Source organism: Agelaius phoeniceus, chromosome 6, assembly GCF_051311805.1.
Source record: "Agelaius phoeniceus isolate bAgePho1 chromosome 6, bAgePho1.hap1, whole genome shotgun sequence".
Lineage (NCBI taxonomy): Eukaryota > Metazoa > Chordata > Aves > Passeriformes > Icteridae > Agelaius > Agelaius phoeniceus.
The window spans coordinates 43,927,022-43,936,758 of NC_135270.1; the positions used below are offsets into that span (position 1 = coordinate 43,927,022).

General features: G+C 35.7%; 1 protein-coding gene across 1 annotated transcript in view; it reads left to right on the forward strand.

Moving 5' to 3' along the window:
• The window catches only part of TSHR (thyroid stimulating hormone receptor), a 47,764-nt gene that overhangs the window by 17,716 nt on the left and 20,311 nt on the right, over positions 1-9,737 (forward strand). Inside the window, exons 5-8 of the mRNA XM_054635376.2 lie at positions 4,606-4,680; positions 5,747-5,821; positions 8,531-8,608; positions 9,567-9,635. Coding sequence (XP_054491351.2) covers positions 4,606-4,680; positions 5,747-5,821; positions 8,531-8,608; positions 9,567-9,635 — 297 coding nt within the window. The remainder of the gene's footprint in view (positions 1-4,605; positions 4,681-5,746; positions 5,822-8,530; positions 8,609-9,566; positions 9,636-9,737) is intronic.

Consider the following 9,737-nt stretch of genomic DNA (forward strand, 5'->3'; position numbering starts at 1 on the left):
GGAAGTAGATGAACAAGTGAGAGAAGCTAAGGTAGCTGTGAAATCACAGAAGGTAGAGAGGGGGTCCCAGGTTATTACAATACAATGAAAATAAAGCTTATTTAAAACATTTCACAATTGCTGACTTGGATATCCTTAGTCTTTGTAGGTATCACAGCATAACATGATTATATTACTACCCTAAAGCCAGGTTTGCAATTTCTGAATTCGGGGCTTAAACATACTCAAGAATGTATCAATATTGCAATGCAGGTATGAAAAATATGTCTGGTAAATGAAATTTAGATTCCACTTACATATGTAAATGTTTGTGCTTCTTTTAATGTTACCAAATTCAGATAAAATTTTAAGTAGCATATTAACATTTCTGAAAACTTAGCTGGCAAGCATATGTCTCAATTAATTAATTAGCCTAATATTTGAATAGCTCTAACTATTAGTTTCATTTTTAGATACATTTGGATTTGAAAGTAGTTATAGTTTTGCAACTAAACATAAGTTCATAGTTATTTGTAAGTCTTGACACATATCTTTATAAAATCAAGTGACTTTCTCTGCACATCCATTCTTGATGAGATAAAGTTTTTTGTGTATTTTCATTAATAAGTAAAAGTGAATTGCTGTTCTTGGACAGTCAGGTGGTGATTTGATTGTAAACCTAGTACACTTTAAATTCCTAGTCTGAGTGCCAGAACTAAAATATCAAACATCAAGTGTCTTTAAAGTACAAATAAGAGAGTTTTAAAATTGTTTCTGTACTTCCAAGAACAGAAAGAACAGAGTTTGCAAAGCAATTTTGAATACTTTTGTAAATACTCCACTAATAATTCTCTTACTTAGTGGGTAAGTAGCAGCATACTTCTTTTTTTTTTAATTATCATCTCTAAGTAATTTCAGTTAGGACTGCAAAGTTTACTGTTTAAGGACTGAAATGTTTGTTCAGGGCACCTTTTTCCTTTTTGCATCAATGGTTAACAAAAATGCCTTCTAACTGTCTCAGGTTTTCTTGTACCTTAAAAGCACTTAATGCCCAGAAGGACTCAGAATTGTAACACTGCTGTATGCTGTGATTTTTCTATTTTCTAAAGCTGCATTTCAAAAGTAATTGTAAATCAGCTCTCATAGACACACGTAGATATCTGAGAACTAGCTTGCTAGGCATTTTAAGTATACTCTTAGGCTTTATCTGCATTTTAGGCAGCTTCAACTACTAACAGTTTTCATAGAGCTGCTTTTCAAAGTACTGTAACTTTTTAAGTTCACAAGTTTTAATATTTTCAACTCCCCAATTCATAGAAGATAAAAAGTGCAAACCCCGCTTAATGAATTTACTGATAATCAACTTGCTCTTCTATCTTTATGGACCTTTTGGGATTAATCTTTATACCACAGCAGTCTTTTGATTACAGCTTGAAAAACAGGACCATACATTTATGTGTCTGAGTATATAACTCATGCCTGATTACTGTAAAAGAAATTGTGAAATGCAGTTTGTCCTGCTAATTGATGAGATCAGAATTATTCAAATATCCTTCCTCCTTATGGGCTTAACTTCATAGGTTCCAATATTAATGGAGCAGTAGATATCTTTTAAATCTGTGATTTTAGAGAGGAATTCCTTCCAGTACTCTAATACTAATCATGTTTGAGTATTTAAAACAAGGACAGCAGCACAGTTCATGAATAGAAATGAAGATCTGTGGGAAGGAAAGGGTTGGAAAAGAGAGGATTGGCAAGAAGAGAGAAAAATAAATTGGATTAGAATTGTTTTCATTCAGAGACCAGTCTTGCACCGAGGAGATGTTAGAAAACAGTGTCAGAATTCACGCATCTGTGTTTGTTTTGGTTATTTTTTGTCTACTGAAGAAGTGGCATTTTCTCACAAGATAACAGAAAATTGTGAAAGACTTAAAAGCATTCTTCTTATAGACTTGGGGCCTCTTTGTAAGCAGGGAAAGGAGATAAGAAGTGCAGAGATTGTAAAACACAGCCCGGTGAAGATTTGCACGTGTTCCAGGCCCCCTTTGATATGTAAGGCAGCACCCAGGCCCCACTGTGTTTTGCCCCTGCTAATATGAGCCTAGCACTCTGTGTGTCTCTACTTAATTTTTTTTCAATCCTCCAGCCAACAAGATGATGGAATAAATCTACTCTTTGCACTTCAGCTGTGGTTGCCTTGAAGTTACCTACATTTATCTACAGCACACGAGATCTTTCTCTTTTTCACCCAGATAAAATGAGAGGCCACATATTCAGGCCAGTCAAATGCAGGAGGCACATTTGACTGGACTAGAAATAGGGAAAATTGGATTTCTGTCCTCATTCTTTCATAAGTGGAGCACTCACTTCTGTCAAATCACCTTTTATTATTATACCTCTCTCATCTGTTTTGACTAGACACTTCTGAGCCTGGCTGTCCATTGCTCCACAATGGCCCTTTTCTTCCTTTTGGGCTTCAAGGCACCTCTGCAATACAAAGAGTAGGATGAATTGCAAGTATAAATACAGTATATATTAAAGCATACTTCTTTTTGAATCCAAACATTACCAGCTAAAGAAAATTGGACAGCAGGGATATAAACCTTTTCCCAATGTTTAGTTGAATCATATTGATTCCCTCACTCCCATTATTTAAGATTTTCTCTCATTACTGTGCTGTCTCATCTGGCTGTTTAAAATATTTTATTCCCAGATTAATTAGCTTTTAATTTGCATTGTTTAATCAGCAAATGTCCTTTCATGGTCCAATTACTTAATAAATCAAAATTGTATCTCATTACATTATTTTGTTCTTTTAATTTTAGTACCATCTGCTGATTTTGAATTCTTATTTCCAGTACCCTCATCCAAATAATTTAGGCAGAATGCTATGAATAGCAACAAACCAAAACCTGATGACTCTTTGATACTCCAATGCATTATCCATTTCCAGGCTAAAGGCTGAACTGAAGACTGTCTTTCCCTGGAATATGCTTGGTCCACAGAGGATCAGGCCAGAAAGCTCACAAGTCCAACATTTTAAAAGCAGTCAGTGATGGAAAAAACATGTCAGTTAATGTTTATGAAGCAAATTCCACTGCTGGGAATGTGATAGCTACATAACTACTAAAATAATTGGAGAGAAGCAAGAAACTGACACCGAGAGGATTTCTTTTAAATACAGAAACACAGCTACAGTTCAAAGTAGCTAACAGATGTGAAGAATAGTTGAATCCAGCACTACAGTAGCAGCACTAGAGCAATAAATGACATCAATTTAACGTTCAAGTAAAAGGGTAATCCTCATTTCCCTGCAGTGTTTTAGTAAACAGAGAGAAAACTGATGCAGAAAGGTGAAGCAGAACTGTTTTGCCAGTACAAAAATCTTTATCAAATTTCTCCATATAAGTAGCTAGAAATGTTTTCTTCAGACCCATTGCTCCACTGCTAGAATCAGAAGGAAGCCTGGCACCATTCTTTCTATATGGTTTCTATTTGAAGAAAGGCTGAGAGTTGTTTCAGCAGTGTTATGAGACCGGTGTCTAGAGCTGATTTAAAGTAAACAAAAAGAAGCAAACATGCAAAACTATCCATGCAAAACTGCTGGAATCAGTAAAGAGTCCAAGAAACTAAAAGTCTGCATGTGATGGGGGAAGGCTTTTTAAATAAAAGATGAAAATTGGTAGGTCTACTGAATCTACCTCAAGACTGAGAATTTTGGCATAGTCTGCTTGGTGCAGCCAGACTGCTGACTGTTGTTATAGACAGAAATGAAAGAAATCTGCTAGAAAATAGAATTAGAATTATTAAGGGAAATTGTACTAAGAGAAGAGACAAACATTTCAGAAAAGTGAAGAAGAGTCATGACTCCAGGCAATGATGGTGGTGGCTGGAGGGGCAGCAGCTCCACCAACACATCTACAGAAAGCACCATCATGGCCACAGCTGTGATTAGTGTCAGGCTGGTTTTTCAACTTGTGCAGACTAAAAAAACATTTGCAGACCAAGCTTTCTCTTGGGTAGAAGTATTTAAGGACTTAACTGTGGACAGAAGATATAAGGAATGAAGACTATGTTACATCTTGCCTTGTTGTATAGCAAGAGAAATGCTATCCTCTGTACTGCTGGGCATGGTTATGTAGTGAATGTTGTGGCCATTTCAAGTCTCAGAACAAAGTTGATTTAAGTGACTGAGCCATCACTTGATGAGCTCTGTAAAAGACAGGATAAAATAATACAAAATACTCTCAGAGCCATAAAGAAAGTAAGCAGAAAAATTGCACATAAAATTATAAGGTGCATAAATGGTTGTAATTTGATAGGATTATTATATACAAATAACAAAGGTTTTACTTCTCTTCTTTTTACTCAACGTTGCAGAAACAAAAGATCCATAATCAAATCTTAGGTACTTCTTATCCCCTTGCTTCAAAAGGCCAGTCCCAGGATGGCACCTATGCAGATGATAATGCATCATTGTGAGATTGCTCTGGTCTTGAGCTAGTGCTGTCCAGTACAAAAAGCTTGTTGCAGGAATTAGGTCCCTGAAATTTCATTTTAACATTGCTGATTTCTGTTGTGATACATTATTAAATATTAATTATCAATGTTCCTCCCTTTTTACAGTGAAATTCGAAATCTTAGGAACTTGGATTACATAGATCCAGATGCCTTTAAGAACCTCCCACTTTTGAAATACCTGTAAGTATTTAGTACCTGCAACAAATTGGTATTTAAATCTCACAGATGACTCTTTACATTTTAGCAGTTTTGTTAGTTTGCATTTGATTTTGGAGCTGACTGCCATGTTTTTCCCTGTTGCTTTATTCTAATGACAGAAATCCAGCAAGGGTAGGGGTTGGAACTCTTACTACTTTTGCGAGAAAGAAAAACATGTCCACAAATTCATCAGTAGTTTTCCCATTTGTCTTATCCATTAAATATCTAGAATACACTAATATTCCTTAGCAAAATTCCACAGCTAGCTCTTTTCTTATGATAAGTGCTGACTTATTCCATTTTTGTAGAAAACAGTGGGAAGAAGGGACACAACAGATATATCTTTTTAGTATTTACTACATATTTACACAGGGTTTTAAAGCATACCTGTCAGCCAAATGTGAAAAGCTCACCTATAGACACCTGATTTCATATGACCTCTATGGCAGAAAGAAATCCTGAAAATTACTCATGATTTTCTAAAGAAATTTCTGTGATTTTGAGTAATATTTGGAAGAAAGGCCTCCATGTGTATGTGGTTGGGGGCAGTGGCAAGAAGGAAAGATTTGTCCAGGTTTTTCCTATAGATGTGAAAGTAATAAAAAAAGGAAGTAGTAAAAAAAATCCATTTCAGAATAATAGTTTTAAAAATTGAGAACTACAGTTGTTTTCACTCTACAGGAGTTTATAAAGAAGGGGCATTAAGCATTTCACATTATAGACAGTTTCCCTTTTTAGAGCTATATGAACAACTCTTAAAGCAGAGTTTTAATTATTTTCTTCCTATCAGCCTCACAAGATACAGATCCACCTGGCTATCTTATTAATATGTGTTCTCATTTTTTAGATTCTATAATTTATCATAAGTCTGGCATTTTGAACTTTTTATATTGTTCTTGCATCCTTCTGTTTAGGACAGTTGATTATAAATGAATTGATTGCCAATAGAGAGGATGCAATAACCATCCTGCTCTGTTGAACACTTTAAATACATTGTTCGTTGATGTTCAGTGATGCAGTAAATTTTTCTGTTTCTCCTCTCTTTCAGTGGTATTTTTAATACTGGACTCAAAGTATTTCCAGACCTCAACAAAATCTATTCATTTGATGTGAATTTTTTGCTGTAAGTATCTGTCCTCACAGCTGGTTAGGATATTGCCATCCTCAGACCACATGAAAATGTATAATGAACATTTCTGCTTTTGAGAAAAATATCGTTTAAGTTTGACAAAATGCTTTTTCTCAAGCAATATTTCAATGATCATTAGCACCAAATCTGGAAAATGCCAGCTCCCCTAGCACTACACATTTGACCTGAATTAGAGACATGGACACACAGCACATTTATAACACACAACTTCTACAGGCCCTTTGCTTTTATTTTGATTTTGGTTTTGCATTGGCTGAATTCATATGAAGTGAGAATAGTGTGACACATGGGACCTGAGCTGGCATACATCCTTCTAACATCAAGTCATCCTATCAAAATTCTTCTAACAAATTTTGCTGGCATGGTGAAGCAAACTGCAGAACAATTTCTTGAAGAAAAAGAATAGGAATGCAAATGGGGACAAGGAGGTCTCCCACTATTATTCTTAAAGGTATTATAGAAACAAAGAGTTCTGCTTTGAACTCTAAAATAAGCAGGAGTTTCTTGGTATTTAAAAAGCACAGACAATATCCACCTGTATTAATCTAAGTCAGAATTTTGAGCTGTAATCAAGCTGAGGAGGAAGAGTACTGCAGATGAAGACTTGCAGGCTGACACAAGGTAGAAGTATCTTGGTCACTTGGTCCCAGAGAGGAGTTAGAAATCTTATATTGTTTTCAGCTGGAAGAGAACGCTGGATAGGCTAGGCAAAAGGCAAATGAAAATGAGAAGTGTTATGTTAGAAGGTGATTTGCAAAGATGTGACTGATGATCTAGCACAGGCCGTGTTTCTGTGCTGCTAAAAGGTGGTTTTGGTTGAGAAGGGTCAGTTCCCACTGCATGCATGGTCTGCCACGGGCAAGATGAACCTCAGAGCAATAGAGAAATGCTGCTTGTTTTGCTAAAAAGTGTAGACCTGTAGGAAGCAATGAGATCTTTCCTTCCAAGGATCTTCTGAGACCAGAAATAAGCTTTGTTCTAACACACACATTCACCTTGGCTGTAGGCCTCCAAGACTGAAACCTGAGCCAGTCAGAGCTCTGAGTGAGATGTAACTATATCCTAAAAACTATTAGGGAGTTTCTCAAAGACCAGAAGGGCTTCAGCTTAGATTGAAAACTCTGCTAGATCTACTTCTACATAGTAGAGAGAACCAAGAATTGAACAGGCTAGATGAAACAAAGCAGTTATACAACCATCTGTGTTCTTCTTTTAACTAACTCAGTGCCTTTCTAAGTGGAGAAAGCCAAACATTGTTTTACTTCTGCCTCGATATTTTTATAGCAATAACTAAGAAAAGATAAATATAGGTCTTAATGTTGCACAGAGTTTTTCAAGAATAGAGCTGTACTTTCAAGGAAGATAGTTCTACGATATCTGTTTCTAAATGCTATTCAATGAAAGACTTTTTGTTTCTTCCATCAAGAAAAAAATGGCTCTCAAAAAATAATAGGCTTCTAATTAATGAATAAGGTATAGCTTGGGGGAAACCCATTTATTAAATTACTATTTGCCTTTGAGGTCAAGCAACTTGCAAGTAATCATTTATTTAGAAAAAAATGAACCAATCTGCAAAATGTCAAAACCAAATAACTTGTGGTGGAAACCACCTATCAGGGAAAATTACCTGGAATGAAAATGGTTGGAGTACTGTTCAGTGTTAGCACATATACATGCACAAATGTAGCACAGAAAATGAATGAAGTTATTTCTGGCACATGGATAATTGTTAGGACTTCTCAGTTCATGGACTTTATGCATGGGCCTTATTAGGCTGTACCTAATCCACAAGCTGAAGAGAGAAACCTTTTCACAATAATTTCATTTCTAGACCATAGTATTATTCAGGAAAAATCAGAAAAAGGGCAAACAAACACTTGGCTCTTCCCTCTGTTTCTACCAGCCTTTTCCTCTCTCCTTTCTCCAGTTTAGTAATAGTAAATCTCTTTAGTTTTCCTTTCTCCATTTTGTTACAACAGAATTTTGGTCTGAAGATACAAGTACTTATTAAGAAAGCAGAGTAGGAGAAAAAAAAAAGTATTTAAGAAATGAGTAGTGAAACACTCCTTTGGACAAGAGGTGAGAAGAATCACTAAGTTATTTCACTTACTAGTGAAAGAGATGTGCTAGATGCACTTCTGTAAAGTAAAATGCCCCTGTCCTGAATAAGGTTTTATCTGATATCTTATCTGAATTTAGAGACCAGGATTTCAGCTCTAAAGCCACATGGGTTGTTCAATTGACACTGCAGCTACTGGTTACTCACTCTGCAGATTCTCTGGCTCATGAGACCAGGGACCTGTCCGTGCCACTGGCCACTATCATCACACAGGCTGGCAGACCTCACCAGAACTACAAAACCCATTTACCTCATGAGCTATACTCCTGGGTGCTGGAATATGCTCAATTCTTCATCCTACATGTATCTTCTGGCCTTAGATATAACTTAACAGGTTATTATTTTAAACTCATTTATTTGAATAAATAAATTTATAATATCATAAATATGGCAATGTTATTTATAATATATTAATATTAGTTATTTAAAGAAATTAATTTTCATGTATTTTATGTTTTAAACTTCTATTTATTATCAAGGCAGATAACAATTAATAACAAAGCTGTTCTCCAGATGCTCCGTTGGGCAGATGTTTGATTGTGATATTTTGTCTCCTTTTTCAGTGAAATTGCAGATAATCCTTACATGACTTCAGTGCCTGCAAATGCTTTCCATGGGCTTTGCAATGAATCTCTAACCCTGTAAGTTCTTCCAGTTTAAGTCACAAAACGTTTTAAAAAAAATTACTCCTGTCCTATTCTCTAGTAGTTTGCAACAGAGAAACATCACAGACAGACAGCATTTATATTCTAGTTTGCATAAATTCTGTACTTTGACAGCTATTTGAATCAGTCCCACTCTTTTCTTTAAACTGGCTTGACTAAAGTAGTTTTTCTATGACCCCAGTGCCAGTGAATGTTTATATTTGGGGAAAAAAAAAAAATCAAAGGAGAAAGTCTGCAAAGTTTTCCCCCTGTAAAGAGTCATCAGGGTTATAACTGTGTCTAAGATTTTTTGCAAGCTGAGTGGCGCATACCATGGAAACTAATGGATGGCAAACATCAGAAGAGTTATATTTGAAAGAAAATTCTTAAATAAAGCACAGTAATGCAAGCAAGTCAGTCAATGTGAGCCAAAAGAAAGAGCTGATTGGAGTGAAATTACTGTAATGAGTTATGAACTAAACTGCGAGGAAGAGCAATAGAATGCAAACAGATGAATTCTAAAGAAATTCTAAAAAAATCCTTTTGCTCTAAAGGAGTAAAAGAATGAATTCTAGAACTTTAAAGCATGCCTGATAGTAAAATCAGACCTTTTTGCTGGTTAGTTCCTGTAGCCTTCCTTAATCAATCCTAGCAGGATTTTGTTTCCTTGCTTTTAGTTTGAGAGTGGGAAAATTATAACAAAGTGGTTTAGTCTATCATTGCTGTAAAAAGAGGTAGATGGCACACCTGCCACATGGCATCCTTGATTCAGGTGCACTCAGGAATGCTTTTGGGCAGCTGTTTGACCTTGCACAGTAACTACTGCTTCTTCAAGAGATTAAACTTCACCCTCCATGAATATGCTGTTGCAAAGAAAAATGATGCATAGGATGTTAGGTATTCATGTATTGAAGCAGCCCAGAATACACTGATGTAATTTCTTCTTTGCTTGCAGTAAACTCTACAATAATGGTTTTACCAGTATTCAAGGCCATGCTTTTAATGGGACAAATCTGGATGCTATGTAAGTAGCAGGTAATTCTCTTCTTTTGAGAAGAAAAAAACCCAACTTCTCTGTTTATTTGAGGCTCTGAAATACCTATCTTAGTTTAATTACTTTAAAGGA